This window comes from Delphinus delphis, chromosome 6 (genome assembly GCF_949987515.2).
Source record: "Delphinus delphis chromosome 6, mDelDel1.2, whole genome shotgun sequence".
NCBI lineage: Eukaryota > Metazoa > Chordata > Mammalia > Artiodactyla > Delphinidae > Delphinus > Delphinus delphis.
The window spans coordinates 85,273,503-85,291,398 of NC_082688.1; the positions used below are offsets into that span (position 1 = coordinate 85,273,503).

The 17,896-nt window shown below is 48.0% G+C and overlaps 1 protein-coding gene across 3 annotated transcripts in view; it reads left to right on the forward strand.

Annotated features, from left to right (window-relative positions):
- Positions 1-668: 668 nt before the first annotated feature.
- The window catches only part of DAPK1 (death associated protein kinase 1), a 209,710-nt gene continuing 192,482 nt past the window's right edge, over positions 669-17,896 (forward strand). For all 3 annotated transcript variants that reach the window (XM_060014994.1, XM_060014996.1, XM_060014995.1), the window contains exons 1-2: positions 669-992; positions 1,847-2,016. In XM_060014994.1, coding sequence (XP_059870977.1) covers positions 1,955-2,016 — 62 coding nt within the window. In that variant the 5' untranslated portion in view covers positions 669-992; positions 1,847-1,954. The remainder of the gene's footprint in view (positions 993-1,846; positions 2,017-17,896) is intronic.

The following is a 17,896-nucleotide window of genomic DNA, read 5'->3' on the forward strand; positions in this document are numbered from 1 at the left end:
TTATTTCCATACCAAGTCTTGGAATCCCATGTGTATTTGACACTTCTTGCACACCTCATTCCGGACTAACCACATTTCAACTCATCAATGGACAATACTGCACACATCAACCCTTCGTTTCTGTTGCTGCATTGGGCCTCTGAGACCTCAAACCTTTCTTCTCTGGTTTCATACCTTCTTACAGTTCAGATCTCAGCTCAAAACACCTATCCTGAACAGAAATCCCTTCTAATGCTGTCCATTCCCGCCCGCCCTGTCATTCTCTATCCCGTTACCCTGCAGTATTGTCTCCATGGAACCAATCCCTTCTAAAATGATCTCATTTATTCGTTTACATATTGATTGTCTAGCTTCTCCACCAGAATGTAAGTTTCAAGAGGGCAGGGATATTTTTTTAAACCTATTATGGTCTCTGTGATTCTCCGGTGCCGAGCACCGTGCCTGGACCACGCGGGGCGCTCAGGACACCTCTGCAGGATGAAGGAATCTCATTTCTCTGGAGCCCCGCCGAAGTGGGCAGCGTAGCAGCGTGTCACAGGTGGGGCGCCCATGTTGCGCGCGGCCGCGCTGGCTGAGCTCCTGGCGCGGGTGTGGGGTGAGTGGGTGTGTGCGGGGGTGTGCGCGGTAGAGCGCGCCAGCGAGCCCAGAGCGCCGAGCGGGGAGGAGCAGCCAGCGCCGCGCAGCACCCGCAGCGCCGGCCCGGCCGGGCAGCTCGGAGGTGGGTGGGCCGTGTCGCCAGCCCGCCCGCGGGGTCCCCATTGGCCGCCTGCCGGCCGCCCTCCGCCCGGAAGGCGGCGAGGAGCCGAGGGGCTGCTCCGGAGCAGGAGCGGGAGAGCCCGGCCGAGCCGACGCCGGACGGACGCGCGGGGTCCGCGCCCCCACTCGCTGCCTCCCTGCGCTCCCGCGGCCGCCCCGCTTGTCCCCGGCGCTGGCGCCTACCGTCGACCTCCGACAGCGCCCCGGAGAGACCCGGGCAGCTCCCGGGCGCCCGGGTGAGTGGCCGCTCGCGGCTCCCCGTCTCCTCCCGGGCCCCGCCGCCTGCTTTTGCTTTCACGGCCGCGGCGCGGCGGGGTTGGCCCGGGCAGCGCCCAGGGCAACCGGGAAGGCCGAGGCGGGGTACACTTGACTGAGGGGAAAAGGGGAATGGCAGCCAGGAGATGACCCCAGCCCCGCGGGTCGGGTGGGAACAGGTGGCGCGGGCCGGGCGCTTTGTGTCGGGACGCGGAGACCGGGAGCGGGCGGCCGCGCCTCCCTCGGCCGCTCCCTTCCCTCCCTTGCTCCCCCGGGCGGCCGCACGCCGGGTCGGCCGGGTAACGGAGCTGGAGTCGCCAGGAATGTGCCTCTGGGGACTGTTTGGCTCGTGGGAGGAGAGAAGGTGGCTGAGGCGGCCGGGGAGGTGCGGGAGCCGAGAGGTGGCGCGGGGGCTGCACCGCCGCTCCAGGCAGGAGAGGGATGCTTCCAGCTAGGCGCGTTCGGCCCCGGCGAGGGCTTCATTCTTCCGCTGCGCCCCTGGAGGTGGGGAGCTGGGTGGGCGTGTGTGCAGAGAAAGGGGAGGCGGGGAGGCCAGCCACTTCCGGAGCGGGTTCTGATCCGTGCCGAGCGCCCTGCTTTCGGGGACGCGGACCTTGGGGTGCGGTTGTTCCCGGCCCCACGCGTGCGCCGGCGATGCGGGGCTGGGGGCGTCCCTGGCCCGGGTTTAACAAAGAGTGCTGCTCTCTAGCCGGCGGGGTGCGGCAACTCCGGAGAGGTGGTCTTCAGCGAGCGAGTCTTAGCCCTCGGGAGGGGTACTTCGTTTTTGGGTTGTCATTTTATTGTTGTTATTGCCTTTTTTTTTTTTTTTTTAAAGGACTGTTGACTGATGCATGAGGGGCCCACGGAGGCGCAGGAGCGGTGGTGATGGTTTGGGAAGCGGAGCTGAAGTGCGCTGGGCTTCCGTGAGGCGTGACAGTTTATCATGACCGTGTTCAGGCAGGAAAACGTGGATGATTACTACGACACCGGCGAGGAACTTGGCAGGTACTGGGGGTGCCGGAAGCGCACGTTTCTGGGTTGTGGGAATGCACAGTACTGCGGGCAGTGGGCGGTAAACAAATGCAGTTTGAATTCAGGCGTCTCCCTCGTCCTTCCAGGAGATGTGCAAATTATAGAGAAAAGAGTTAACTAACCCAGCAAGGACTAGGGACCGGAAATAAACTACCTAAAACAAGGAGCTGGCGGTGGAGAAGCTATTTCAGTGCTAGATTATGATGCAGAGTGTATTGATCAAGACCCCTGGACAAGAATAGATTTAGTTGTCTGCAGTAACGCTTGTCAGCTTTTGCCCTTCTGAGACAGTGAGGCAAAAGCTGAGATATAGTTGAAACTGGAGTTAGCTCCAGTTAACTGTGAGTTAGCCCTTATGTGTACAGAGAGTACAAACTAATTCATAGGCTTTTAAAGGCTTAATACTTTCCCTCTTTCGGAATTTTCAGAATAACATGCACAAGTATCGGTAGGTCACACATGGAGACTTGCCAGATGTTGATGTTGGGTTTGGATTTTGAAACTTCCTTGAACCAGGAGTTTAATTACCCAGTTGGTGTCAGTGGTTGCTTTGGTTTCATTCACGATGTTAAATTTTTAACACGTCCCTAGTTGAGAGTCTAATATGGCTATCTGGATTCAGAGCATACTTCCATTGCTGCAGGAGCTGTGATTCTGAATGTGAAGCCTTTCAGTGCCAGGTGAACAAAGAATGATTTCTTTGGGGGCCTCTAAGGGCTGGATGGGTTTCCCCTTGACTGGGGATTTGACAGGGTGTGTTATGCTCTGGTCTAACTTGAGCAGAAAACCCAGTTTTCACACCTACATTTAAATTCATCATAAGAAATTTGACTACAGTGTATTTGTATCGTGAGTCAAGTAGACAAAAGGATCCTTAAACCAACAAAAAAGTATGTATTTGCTTACATGTGTATCAAAATATGTATTTTTCCGTATACACCTGATGTCCTGATTCAGTGCTTCCTGTTTCCCCATGAAAAGGAAATTCAAAACTACCCACACCCTAGATGACCTTGTGAGAATTGTGAAAGTTGAGTTTAACTAAAATTTTTTCAAGTTCAAGTAATAGTTCAGAACAAAAGCAATTTTTAAAAAGATACTGTATCAAAATATTTCTGTATACATTTAGTATGGCTTCAGAACATCACTGGGAACTTGTGCTTGGGGGAGCTCACTATATATTGGAGATTTACTGAGTGAATAAGTAAGAAGGAAAGCTCTCAAAAATATTTCATGGATATGTTTAATGTTAAGGTTTAAGGGTATGTGGTTGAAATACTTGGTTTAACTAGAATTAACTAGAATTAAGTCACTTTATTCCTGTGGTTTTTAGCAAGATGAGTGGTACGTGGTGTTTTCCTTTGGGAGCAGGGGAAAAAGGCAAAAAAGTATGTTTAAATTCTGTTTGTGTAGGGTGGCCTGATTATATGAATTCTCTTATAAAGAAAGATGATTAAAAGTAGGTGAGATGATTGCTTTATAGATTAAGTATGTTGACCTTATTTTCCTTAAGATCTTTTGGTAGAATTATGTGTTATGAGAAGGAAAAATAATGAGGCCTCCCTGTGGCTGGCGGGGGAGTTTGTGATCTTTATTTCGTGGGTGGGATGACAGGCTCTCTGCCTCTGCGCTGGAGAGCAGTTTGCTCATTTGTCACTAGATTTTGCTTTGATTTTGGCTCATTCTACATTTCTGTGTATAATTTTCTCCCCACTGTGCAAGACTAATTGACAAATTGTTTATTGAATAATTTAATTTGTGTGACCTGTGAATTTGAAAGAAGTGCTTTGACAAACTGGGAGTTGGGAATTTTTAAAAATAAAATATCCAGGCCGATCTGTCTGATAGGTCTTTTTCTTTTGTTTAAAAATGCAGTAAATGGTTGATTTTTTTATTTCAATGTGTTTTTCAAGTCCTGTGAATTTTATGTCTGCCAGGAAATAGCCACTTCCTGAAAACAGATCCTGGCATAAGATGGACATATAGGAAAGATGCTGCTTCTTGTGTCACTGAGAGAAGATTGGGAGTAGAGGCAGGAGCTTAGTAGTGGCAAATGAAAATGGGCAGATGTTTAACACAAAAGCAAGCTTGTTCTAAGCAGTGAGTTGTAAACAAACCAACATCTATGATTTAAAACTTCATCCACATATCTTTAGCAGTAATCTACACAATAGCTACTCACTTACTTTATAAATGGTCTAAGACAAAGTCCATAGCTAGAGGAGGAAGGATGGGTTTTTAAACAAGTAGGATATAGTATTTTGATTATTACTATTGTTACCTTACTTTTAGGAAAACAGAAAGTGTGTGTGTGTACAAGGGTGAGAGTGTGTGTGTGTGTGTGTGTGTCTATGTATATTAGTGTGTGTACTGCCCAGGTGTACTGTAAAAGCTGTCAACTCTAAAGAACTTTATAAAGTAGTATGATTATTTGTAGTAGTGATAGAGCAGACAGACCACTGGACACATATTCTGGTCCAGAATTGGCCCTAGAACTTGCTAGCTGTATAACCTTGAATAGGTCCCTTACCATCTCTGACCCTCAGGATCTTCATCTATAAAATGAGAGACCTAGTGCTTATTTCATGGCTGTTGTGAATACCAAGTAAAAGAATTTTATCAGTCGTCAAGAGTTAAACAAATATAGATATCATCAGCAGGACTGGTTGAGACATGTGAGTATTCCAGGCATGCTAATAACTTGGTTTGCAACTTGATATTCTTTTTTCTGTTTACCAATTTGGGGAAGGGAGGTCCTGTGGGAAAAGGGTCATGGGGGAGACCCATTGCTGACAGCCCTTGGCCTCTCCACTCTGATTCTGAATAATGCAGCTCTGGCCTTGAACTTGCACACCCTTCAAGTAGAAACAAGTCCCTGCGGTGACAAGGACTGTCATGGTTAGAATATTGTTTGGTGACCTGTGTTGACTTCAGGAGGCCCTTTGGGTTTCACCCTCTATCCCAGGAGGTAGAACGAAGAACTGCTTCTGTCACATGTAGTGGTTTCTGGGAGGGGTTCTTTTAAATGCGGATTTCTCCATGTGCTGTTACACTGGGTCATTTTAATGCCCCAGGTGCCTTAGCATCTCTTATCAGTTGGCACTCGGGGCAGCTGAAGGCCAGCTTGTCCCACCATCGCACTCCAGTTACATCCCTGGCTGTGGTTCAGCCTAACCTGCGAGCCTTCTTGGCACCTCTGTGAACACCGCCTTCCTGAGAACTGGCCTTCTTTCTCTTACACCGTCTGACCTTATGTGATCTGAAGACCTGGGTCCCACCTCCTGAATAAATCTCTCCACAATGATCTCTCCCTTTCAGAAGCCAAATGACTTGCTCTCTGAAGCACTCCACTGGTCATGACCACAGACTGCCCCGTCCATGCTCCATCCTTGCTTTGTGTTGTTAATATTCTTGTATGACTCCATGTAGCCGGCTTAAAAGTTCCTTCAGGGTGCGCTGTGGGCTCTTTTCTCCCCTGTGGGTGTGCAAGTGCTGTATCATTCTGGGCAAAAGTTTCATCGATGCCTGAATCGGCAAATGCAGGCCGGCAGGTACCATACTGACACCAGAATGGGGATTTGAGATGCAGATGCTGATGCGGGTGCTGAGGCCGATGGAGAGGTGGTGTGTGGTGTGGGACAGCCCGGCCCCCTCCTTTGGGAAGTGGGGAGACACCTACCTTTGCAGGATGCTATACGAATTAGAGGCAGTGGCTGTAAACATCTCACACATAGTCGCTGCCTCAGATATTATTCTTAATAACCTCTTTTCCCCGTTACAGCATTTACCACAACGCATACTCATTACTTGTTGGATTATCTACTTTCGCCACAGCTTGTCACAGGGTTGTGACCTTGGACTTGCTTGTCATTTTTTATCTCTTATGCCTAATGAGGTGCATGACGTAGGTGCTCAATAAATGCTGACGGATTGAATAAATGGATTAATATTTGTAAAGCACCATGTACACACACACATGCACCTATATATGGTTACATGTATATGGCCCTCAATGAGTGATGACTCTGGTGGGGGTGAACTTAGGATATTGAAGGCTGCAGCTCAGCAAAATAAAAGCTGTTTTTCCTTTTGCGTTCTGTGGCTAAGGTGCACAGCAGCCAGCATATCCAAGCACAAGATCAGTTTTAAACAAAACAAAGTGGAGCATTAAGTATTCTACATTTGTTTGGATGGTTGCTGGAAGCTAATAATTTAAAGTTAAAACACTCTCATTTTGGCATAAAATCCAGAGGCATTTTAATTGACGTGAGGAATTGTAATAAACCCTGACAGTCTGAGTACATCTTTCTGTTGGTTTACTGTGAACTGCAGGAATCAGTCCTAAGACTGGCAATCCCGTGGGGATGGGAGAGGGAGAGACTTCCCAGCGTGTTTTCTCCTTGGAAGTGGGACTCGCGGGCTCACAAGGTTGACTAGTGAGATCATCCTGTAGGACCTCCCTGAATGTGAGTTTTCTCTTCTCATTTCTGCTTCTGTGTGCCCTCAGCTGTTTCCTCTGATGGGAAAGGCTGCAAAGGTTTAAGAGAGATAAAGTTCAAATATATGTATTAGAGGTAACAATCAGGGATTTTAAAATTTTGTGCATTCTAGCATACGAAGGGAGGGCACGGTGACAGTAGTGAGGGGCAGTTGGGTTGAATGCTTGCTTGCCAGCACTGGGAATGCGCCTCCGGACCACCTGGGGATGTAGAAATTAGGTTCACTGGGACCTGGCGGGACATACCATCAGGAACGTTGGGTTTGGAGGCGCTAATTGATGGGGAAGCCAGGGAACGTTGAAGCGGCCTTTTTGGTCCTCCTGTGCCCTTTTACCCTAGGCTTGTGTCTCACCCAGCTGCTTAGGAACCTAAAGGCCCCATAGCGTTGGCAGGCCCCTGCAAAGCTGTGAAAAACACAGTAAGCTTACAGAGATGCGTGGTCAGGTGAATCTCAGTAATTGCAATACAGGGTTATATCAGAAGAGGTGACATTATCAGACGTATCCTGTGGTCTCCCAGCAAAGTTGTAACCCCAGAAAGGTAGAGACCATTTCCTTCAGGCATTGGGGTGGGGGTGTGTGGATACCTTCAGAGGTGGTGTGGTGGGGGAATGACGGGGGAGCGACAAGGTCAAGATTAGGTGGTCTGACCTCTGGGACACCCTGTAGGGGAATGAATTATGAACTTTCACCCCTAATTCTACCCAGCCGCAATGTGTACCTAACCTAACCTAATCAGGCATTTTATATGCATGAAATAAAGCATGATTTTAATGGAAACATATTTCTGATCAGGAGACAAAGAATGCCACCTGCTGGTAGAGGGGAGGGGCTTTTGTTGGTGAAGGGTAGCCCGGGACCCTTGGGCACTTAGACCTAGAAGAAGCTGAGCAGTCAGTGAGTCCTTCCTTCTTGTTTCATCCCATCAGTCCTTAGGTCAAGTGGCTTTCTCAAGGTAGCTGGCTATCAGGTAGCAAGAGATGGACCTAGACTCCCGAGCAGGACTGTTTTCATTATATTCTTCACACTACTTAGGATTTGGCAATTCTCATTTTTTTAGAAGCCAGATAATGTTGATATTGAACAGAAGTGATTTGGGCAGGCATTTCGTGCCTATCCATCTTAATACGTGCTTGGAGGGGATGGTCAGGAGTAACTAGTAACCGCTTCATGGTGGGTTTCCATTTTCACCCCATGAAGAGGCTGACGCTTGAGTTCAGAACTCTCGTGGGCACTTGACAACACACGTGACCTTCTTGCCTTTTCCAAATGGCTCGTGCCCCACAGTTATGAATGGTGCTAGTACGTGCCGTAGTCTTACCCAAGTGCCAAAGTGCATAATTTAGCTTTTTAGAAAGTTCACAGAACACTTTCATCGTTATTTAACCTTTGAGTCATGGAATGGATAAGAGTCGTGGCTCTGCCCAGTAGGCCACCCCACTAAAAGACAGTTTCTCATTTCATTAAGTGGCCCTAGTCTGTCTGGTTTAAGGCTGGGGTGTGATTGTTTGAGGCTTTATGTGGAAGGTGCTACTTAATTGTTTTGCTTTGGTTTGCTGTGGTAAGTGATCACAACAGAATGCATCAACCCTCGGCCTTGAGAGAGATTATGTGGCAGTATAATTATTTATAATATATCCAGTCTATCACTTTGTTTACATTCTAAATTAATTCCTGTAAATGTACAGTTAGGAGAGAGTAGAGGAAAAAATGACTGACCTTTGGTTTTTCTACATCATCTAACAAAAATGGGTTTAAAAATAACTCTGTCGGGCTTCCCTGGTGGCGCAGTGGTTGAGAGTCCGCCTGCCGATGCAGGGGATGCGGGTTCGTGCCCCGGTCCGGGAGGATCCCACATGCCGCGGGGCGGCTGGGCCCGTGAGCCATGGCCGCTGAGCCTGCGCGTCCGGAGCCTGTGCTCCGCGGCGGGAGGGGCCACAGCGGTGAGAGGCCCGCGTACCGCAAAAAAAAAAAAAAACAAACACAAAACTTTGTCTAACTAGTACATCTTCCTTAGGTAAAACAGAAAGTGTCATATGCCCATTCTAGGTTTAATGTACTAAAAGGATTTTTACAGGGAAGGAGTCTGAAACCTGAAATAGTTGGTCTTATTTTCAATCCCAGTCCAGAACAAAACAAAACCAGTCATGTGCTGGTAACTAATCTCTGGTGATAACTGACAGGTGTGATCCTTAGTGACTCTTGTTTATCGCTTCTGTCTTTTGGAGGTGACGTTGAGAGCTCGTGTGGCTTACAGACCACACTGCCGTCATTTAAGTATAATGTTGCTAACCTCTGAGGCGTGACCACGGGGCTTTCCCCTATGTCCTACCTGTCGGCATTCCAATTGTCAACTGGAGAAATTTTATTCAGTACTATAATGTATTGATACATTCAGAGATGTCAGGAGGGGAAGGAGGTGGGGAGAAAGTTGTTGATTTTTCCCTTTATCAAGCATTCAACTTTGGATGAGGAATGTAATGTTTGAGCAAATGAATGCTGTGAACTGCCGATCTCTGGTGTTTGAAAGGTTTATATTGATGGTGCTTATATTCATAAGCCGGATGGCTTTCAGCTGGGAAATTTAGCTCTGTGTGTGGACTCTTGTGGGACACATTCTATTTTCGGTCAAAACTGTCTGATTACTCTTTCTTAGATATAATGTGATGAATGGGGCTGGTTTTCAGATATCTCCAGTACAGTTGATATAGTAAGTTTTCACGTATAAGGAATGAGTGAATTTCCATTTTTTTTTCCATTGTTAGTTTTTTCTGTAGTTCATTGTTTTCTACTTTTGAAACCATGCAACCCTTCCCTTTTTAACTTGTAAGAATTGTCAGGATTTTCGAGACCTTACTTTGGTCCTCCATGCCCTTGTCCTTGGCCCCCCAGTGTGGAATTTTCCAGTTGCAAAAGAAGTGTAGGAGAGGTAATCAGTACCTTTTTTTTGGTCCCATCATGAAGAGGGTCAGATTTCCCTCTGAACTGCCTGTCTCCATGTCCGCCTAGCAACTCATACCACCGTCTACGACCAGGCTGTATATGCAGGAGGGTAGGTACGACTCAGGTGATAGGACAAGATAGTGACAGAGGGATACGTTGGCACATAGATGGAGTGGCTTGGGGGAGAAGAGGTCAGTAGTTAGTGCTGATTCTGTTTTAATGTTTCCTCCCTCCTTTGAGAAGTTCTTCTAAATCGTTTTGCCTTCTCTGGGTAGAGCGCAATTTATTTACTTTTTTTCCATCTGTGGTTTATGGGTAAGTGGCAGAAATATGTGTCTCTGGGAGAGTGATGAAAGACTGCAACCTTTTGAGTGTGATATTTAATAGACTGAGAATTGCAAGCTGCTTCCCTTTACAAAAACAAAGCTATGGGCACTGTAGGTATACGAATACTGTAGAGAATAGACTTTTCACAGCTAACTGCTGAGCTGGAAATGCTGAATTGCACCTGACACCCGGAAGAGCTGTCCTGAGAAATTTGGTAAGCCAAAAAAAGCTAAGAAGTTATTTGTTATCTTAAAAATACTATTTTACTGGTACATAAATCAGTGTAATTGAAGCCAGATCCTGCCAAGGGGTTTCTGATGTACACTTGGAATGTGAATATAGAAAGTTGTCTTTCTAAATGTTGTCCTTGCCCCTCAGAGTGTCTAGAATCAGCGTGTGAACTGCTGTTTGTAATGCCAGAAACTTCCACCAAAATATCCTCAGGAGCTCCCCTGTCTTTGGATAATCACAGGTTTATTTCCTTCCCCTTTCGTGGCCGGCTTACACTTCTCTGCAGACCATAATTGCAGTGGCACCCGTGTGCTCGGGACAAGGCCTGGCTGATGTAAGGCACCTCTGCTCTCGTTTTCTCCCTAGTGTCTCTATTTCCACATTGAACAATCGGAGTGGAGGAGAATCCTCACCTGTCATCCCATTTGGTGGAGAACTTATAAAATGACTGCTTGAGACCTTGTTCTAGGAATTTCTTTGCCATGTAATTCAAACTAGCTTTGGAATGGAGGGAAGATATTTACAGTTCCCCGTTTAGAATGGATAAGGTTTGAGCACCTGGCCGATATCCCCCCTCAGGAGCTTCAGGAAGCTGATTCAATTGTTTCGGAGAGGAAGTGAATTAGAACAAGTGGAATATTTTCCAGGATGAAGCTTTATCGGTCTTGCTTTCCTCCCCACCCCTCCCATGGCACACAGAGATAGGAAAGCTTGGCAAATACGGCAGTGGACAGGCAAGGTAAGTCGAGGTGGTGTAGAAGCATGAAGTCCCTCGGTTTTGCTAAACATGCTTCGGGCACTGAATGAGTGTATCCGGTTTTATTAATGTTACCAATTAATATGGACCGTCCTTTGTAGGCCTGCTCTTCAGAGGCAACATTCTCTTTCATGCAGATAATTAAAAACATTAAAAAAAAAACTTTTGCACCCACAGGGCAAGGTCAGGCAGAGCAATGGCGGAGCAGGACCCCGCGTCCCGGCGGGTCTGGGCTCCCAACATTCCCGAGTCTCTGGCGCCCCTTCCCCGCACCCTCGCCTGACCCCGCGCCCCAATGTGCCCTTTGACCCCATCCAAAAAAGTGTTCTGAACCAAGCCGCCGACGGAGGAGGGGCCCACAGCGACCTGAGGGACCGCTCTGCTGTGCAAACGCTGCGGCGCAGCCGGGCGCCCGCTCGGGGAGGCGGCGGGGAGGCTGCAGGGCTTCGTCCCCTGGCGCAGCCTGCCCTCCGCCCTTCGCCCTTCGCCCTCCGCCCTCCGCCCGCGGGGCCGGGGTCCTGACCGACCCACGCGCCCAGGCGTGCTGGAGGAGCAACGCGGCGGCGCCGAGGCCGGTGTCCTCGCCGACCCCGAGCCTCCTCCCCTCCGGCACAGGCTGGGTGGGTGGCAAAAAAAAATTGTTTTAATTAAAAAAATTATCTGTATTAGAGACAAGTTTTAACCTGGAGAACTAAAAAGCGAATGCAAAGTGAGCTGGCCTGTTTCGGCCTGCAGGCTTCTGTGCAGCACGTCCACAGCTAGTCGTGCAGATTCTCTCTTTTATTTCCTATATCCCTTAACAATGTGCGGTAAATAACTGGGCACTTGGTATTATTTTACACTTGGCTTGTACATGTGATTCTTGGCTCTCTCTGAATTGTGAGTTTTCTGAGAGTAGAAAACATGGCTTTTTGTGTCTCTTACATGGGGTGGGATTCAGCTAAGCCCACAGGAGGCTTTGTTTATTTGCCTTATGAAGGTACGTGTCCAGAAATTAGAATGTGGTTCAGAGCTTTTGACCCAAATCCCTGACTCCACAGTGCACTAGCTGTTGCCTTGGGAAAGTCACTTGACTTCTGTGAGACTCAGTTTTCTCATCTGTGAAATGGGGATAATAAGCATACCTCCCTCGTAAGGTTGTTGTGAAGACACACGTAATGCGTGTAAGGCACTTGGCCCAGTAGCAGGCACACTCTAAGTGCTGGAGAAGGGGCCGCTGTTTAATAACACAGCGCAGGAGAGACTGAACATATGCTTCTGGATCCTTGTCACTGGGGTCCTGCCTTTTTCTGTTAGTTCCTCATTTCCCCACCCAGGTTCTGACCTGGTCTCCCAGGGGCAGGGTGGGGGTGCCGGCCCTCTTCTCCTCAATTCCATCCTTCCTCCTTCTCTTCTTTTCTCCTCTGTCTCTCTCCCCATCTTTGGCTCAGCCTGCGGGGTGGGCTCATTCTACCAAGTTTGACGTCGTTTATGTGATCTGCCCTTCTAGCTGCCTGTTCTGGCTGGCTCGGGCCCAGGACTCGGTTTATGTGCTGGGCTCCCTGGTGGGTCCGCCCAGTAGCGTGGTCAATGATTTGCAGAGCTCCTGAGAAACAAGTTAGCCAGGAATTTAGCCATGCATTTGAAAGCGGGCTGCTGGAGATGGGGCTTACAGGGATGCCATTGCCAAAGTGCACCCAGACGCCCCTGGACGAGGGAGGGAGGAGCTCATGTCAAGGAGGGTCTATTAAGATGGGAAAACATGCTTTCAGGGAAGCCAGGACAACTAAAAGCTGAACAAGAGCCGGGAGAGAGCTGCTCGGAAATGCTCAGAGGGACGGTCATCCTGGCGTCATTAAGAACCTGAGGTATGTCAGCACACAAATTTATGTTTCAACAGGGTGTACTGTAACTTCCCGAAAAGTCAATTTCATTTTTCTAGCTGCTTTTTAAATGAAAAACCTGTCTTAAGCAGCCCAATAAGAGACTAGGAAGTTGATCAGATGAACAAATCATTGATTTTTCTTACAGATCTTTATGGAAGAAGGGATCTGAATGAGTGTGTGAGTTCCATTCTGAGATGAACTTGCTGCAGAAGGCAAGACGTACGGCAGGTCTGAGCCTCCGTTCAGTTCTGACACGTACTGATTTAAGATGTGAAAATAAGTGTTTGGCCAAGCCAGAATTGCCTGTGCCAAGAAAAGCCTATTAGGTTGGTGGCTGAAAGGCTGAATTGTTAGGTTTTACTTAATGGCGAGGTTCTGCCAGCTGCTGGGAGTGAATGCCCACTTAGGCATTTGAGTGCATCCTTGTTCCTGGACTGGGGGCCCATGTGTTCAAGGAGCATGGCGGTCGCACCAGAGGCCCCTTTAAAGGATGCTTCCTTATTCTTTGGGCCATTGAGCAGAGATATCTGTAGTTTATAAAAGTGACATTAGATGCTCACAAATTTGCAAAGGAAAATGCCCAGAAATTGGGTTTATAAGGTAAATTCAAGAGAAATATCAGGGAGTTGACAATGCTAACTATAAACAGGCAACATAAATAGACCGTTAAACAGAAGTGTCGTGTGAACTGTGATATGCGTCCATCACATATTCATTCGTCCAGGGTTGATTGGACTTCTGAATGATAGGGCACTGGCTGGGGTGTCAGACAGGACCGTTTATCTCAGCAAGTTCCTAACCAAGTAGGGCAGACAGACTTTATACAACCAATGATAATAGAAAACCTAAATAAGGAGTGAGAGGAATTCAGTATGAAAAACTGTTTCTGGAGTTCAGGCGAGAAGAGGCCATTCTGAATTGGAGGGTTCATTCATTTATTCACTCATTCATTCAGATTCTTGTGGGGACAGAAAAACATAAGCAGGTGGGTGCCTGAGCGGATCTGTGTGCGCGCACGTGTCTGCCCATTTATTCCCTGGAAGAAATTGGAACTCAGACGTGAAGGAGGAGACAAGGGCACTAAGATTTACTGGGAACCCATTTTAGACCAGGGGCTGGAGGGAGGTATTTAATCCACATTTTACAGATGAGAAAACCGAGGTTCGGAAAGACATTGGCCTTGGATAATGTGTTTAAGATGGTGGAGGCAACCACTGGACACCCAAAATTGCTAAGTCACAACTGGAGATTGGGTGATGGGTGGTAGGGCTTACTCTGTGACCTGTTTCTCTGCCCTGTCATGGAAGCGAGAAGTTTAAAGAACTTTAAAACATCCAGCACAGTGCCTGGCTTATACAATGTGTTCAATATATGTTTCCTTCCTTTTTTTAAAAAAAATAAATTTAATTAATTAATTAATTTATTTTTTACTGGGTTGGGTCTTTGTTGCTATGTGCAGGCTTTCTCTGGTTGCATCGAGCGGGGGCTACTCTTTGTTGCAGTGCGTGGGGTTCTCATTGCAGTGGCTTCTCTTGTTGCAGAGCACAGACTCTAGGTGCGCAGGCTTCAGTAGTTGTGTCACACGGGCTCAGTAGCTGTGGCTCGTGGGCTTAGTTGCTCCGCAGCATATGGGATCTTTCCAGGCCAGGGCTCAAGCCTGTGTCCCCTGCGTTGGCAGGAGGATTCTTAACCACTGCACCACCAGCGAAGCCCAATGTTTCCTTCCTTTAAACTGAAAGTTCTCAACCTTGGTACTAGTGACATTTTGGTAGAGATGATTCTTTGTGGTTGTGGGATGTTTAACAGCATCCCTGGCTTCTGCCCTCTGCATGCTAGTAACATCTGCCCCCACTCCTGCCCCAGCCCATTGAGAACCACTGGGCTACAGTATCAGGACAGGGAAGTGTTAACACATGGACCTAGGGGTTGGAGCGGGTAGTAGGCAAGGAGGATCCTGCACCCAGTGAGCAAAGAAAGTGCCCCTGAAGGAAGGTATTGACCTTGGGTGTCCAGAGCTTAGGAAGGAAGAGAGCAGGATGCAGATGGTGTGAGCCAGAGGTCTGAGGCAGGTGTTGTCTTAGTCTGGCTTTTATGTACTGTCCCTGGAGTGGGTGTGTCTGCTGTTTCCCAGAGGCGTGGGGTGGCACTGACAATGAGTAAGACCTGGAGAGACTTCCAGATGTCGCTTGTCCAGTGTGGTAGCCACCCATGACCAACATCGAAGTTTCTGCCTTGCCCCATCCTGCTGAGCAGGCTTCTCTGAGTCATGGCTCGGCTGGGTCCGCATCACTGCCAGACTTCAGTCCACCCTCCTGTCTCCTAAGGGGGGCCTTCTGCTGCCATCTCCACGACTCTGTTTTTAACCTGCTGAATAGCTTTGTGTGTGTTTTTTTTTAATGCTGATTTCTAATTTTTAGTCAAAGCTAGATAACTCCTTGCTTTTTATTCGCTTTTCATTCTCTTAGGCCCCAGATCTTGCCTCTCCAGCAGGCTGGATGGCATAGCATGCTGTGTGACTGTGGGGAACCCATATAGCTTAGTTATTGCCTCCAATATCCCCTCTTCCAGCAGGGGGCTTTTAAAGGTGAAAAGTCAGGTCTCAGGATGTGGCAGGAGGCGTGAAGAGTGCCCTCTCCCAGCTCCCTGGGGGAGGGGCACTTATACGGAAGTCACCTGGGGAAGCTTGTCAGTGGTGGAGGGTGTGAAAGGACAGGGGCTGATTTGGAGGGCACGGTGGGGAAGGGAAATGGGTCAATCGGGGTGCTGGCAACAAATGTGTCCACTCCTCTTCCCTGGTGGCACAGTGGCACCTGCCAATGCAGGAAACACGGGTTCGAGCCCTGGTCTGGGAAGATCCAACGTGCCGCAGAGCAACTAAGCCCATGTGCCACAACTACTGAGCCTGCGTGCCACAACTACTGAAGCCCGCATGCCTAGAGCCTGTGCTCCGCACCAAGAGAAGCCACCGCAGTGAGAACACGCGCACTGCAACGAAGAGTAGCCCCCACTCGCTGCAACCAGAGAAAGCCCGCACGCGCAGCAACGAAGACCCAACACAGCCAAAAATAAATAAATAAAATTAAAAAAAAAAAAGAAATGAGTCCACTCCTGATGGTCAACGTGAAGGACGGCCAAGTACACACAGTCTGGGAAGCTGATACTGTGCCTAGGGCTGAGCTGGGGCCACTGAGGAGGGCCTTCAGCACATATGCCACTTCGGGGAAGACACACCCTGACCTCTCCCTCCTCCTTTCTGCCAGTGCCTCCTCTTACCCCCCCCCCCCGCCCCCACCGCCCCCCAGGGAGCAGGATATGGGGCAGCCTCCAGCTGGGCAGAGAACGGTGAAGAACAGATTGGGGGTGGGGTGGGGAGGGGGGGTGGACAGATGGAGGAGATGGAGAGTAACCAGGAGAGGGGCGTCCACTAGTGACAGCTGTGAAATAGCACTGGGTTTGCCATGGAACTGCTCCCCTCTGTTGGTGCAGGTGATCAGAATCTGTACTCTCAGTGTGCAGGGTCCTCCTCCCTACTCTGAATACTGGATTTATATTCCATTTTTCCCAGGAAGTCACTCCTGACCATCCCCTTTCAAAATGTTCCCTCCTCTCGCAAACTCCTGGATATTTCCTCTTTGGCACAGTCATCCAGCATTTAGACTCTCCGTGTTGCATTGCTGGCCGTCCCTGCGTGTGTGTGTGTGTGTGTGTGTGTGTGTGTGTCTGTGTTTATCTTCCCTAGATTGTAAGCCCCTTAAGGTGTCATAGTTCTTTTGTTCCCAGCATCTTGCACAGAGAAAGTATTCCAGAAATACTGTTGTTTTAATTGGTCATATTACAATATACTGAAATGAAGGACTGTACCATAGTTCCTATGAGTTTTAAAGGTGGATAAGTAATCACTAAAAAGTTCCTTAAGATGCATAGTATGTTTTCATCCTTGGAATAGCCCTGGGTAGCGACAGCCCTGTAAAGGTCCAGAGTGGGTCCCAGTTTCAACTGCTAGCTGGAGAGTAGGATATGGACAAAACGGCTATATCCTTTCCATTGTATAATTTCCATTGCAGAAATCCTGATGATTTCCCCCAAATCTATTGGTACTTTTTTTTTTTTTTTTTTACCATGTTACCTATTCTCATTGTCTGATTTTAAAGTCTGGGGGAGTCTAGTGGGAATACACTGTGGTGGACCCCCTCTCAGTTACTGAAGGGAAAGGTACTAGAGGCAATAGGCACCAGCTGTTGATGTGCCCATGTCACAGCTAGCGTGGTTCTTAGAGAAAGCAGCACCTGTTTGTGCTGAGTCTGTGAACACAGCCTCTACAGCACAACTGTTTGCCCTGGAATATTTGCAGTTTAAAAGTGAAAACCACGGGACTTGATGTTAAACCTTTCTGCAGTCGGCAGTCTCTTCAGTACCATCAAATTTGCTCTCTTTTTTTTTACGATGCTGGAAAACTGGGGCTTCAGAAAGCAAAAAGGAAGTCTGAGTATAGAATTGACTTCTTCCCCAGTAAATTTTAATTGATTCTAGTGCGAGTAGAAAGGTGTATCATGTGTTCTTAAAAGATAGGATTTAATTATGATGTAAAATTAATTCTCTAGAAAGTGCTGGAGTTGCACCCAGAGAGAAAAAACAGAGGGCTCTGGTAGAATCCTGTAAACGGATTGATGGGAAAGTGGGCTCCTGCTGCTGAGGGTTTGGGAGCGTTGCCAGCCTTACGACAAGGTGTCAGTTAGCCTTCCCACTCAGGGAGCAAGTGGAGGGACTGCCAGCTTGGGGGAGCCCTGCTCTGAGGGGGCAGGGACATCTGGAGCCAGAGCAGTTTCCAAGGCGGTGCAGCTCTTGTTTCTCGGGTAGCATTCCTTCTTGTGGTAATAAAGAGGTTACAGGCGAGAAGACAGCTGCTCGAAAGCCAAGGACAGTTGTTGCGAACAGGTATTTAAAAATCAGCCACTGTGGGATGGGAAGAATCAGGATATTGGAGACAACTAGGATTCAACTTTATGGCTTAAAGTTTCTTTTTTGATCCTTGAAGGCAGGTGGGAAGTGGGTTTTTTATGCTGCTTTTTCAGATTGGGAAACCAGAGTTTAGAGAAGTTAATCTCAAGGTAGCAGAGTTCAATTCAGTGTGAATTGAAATGCGTGTATGTGTGTATATACTTACATACATATATATATATATATATATACACACATACATACAATGTACACATGTATATGTGTACCATACAT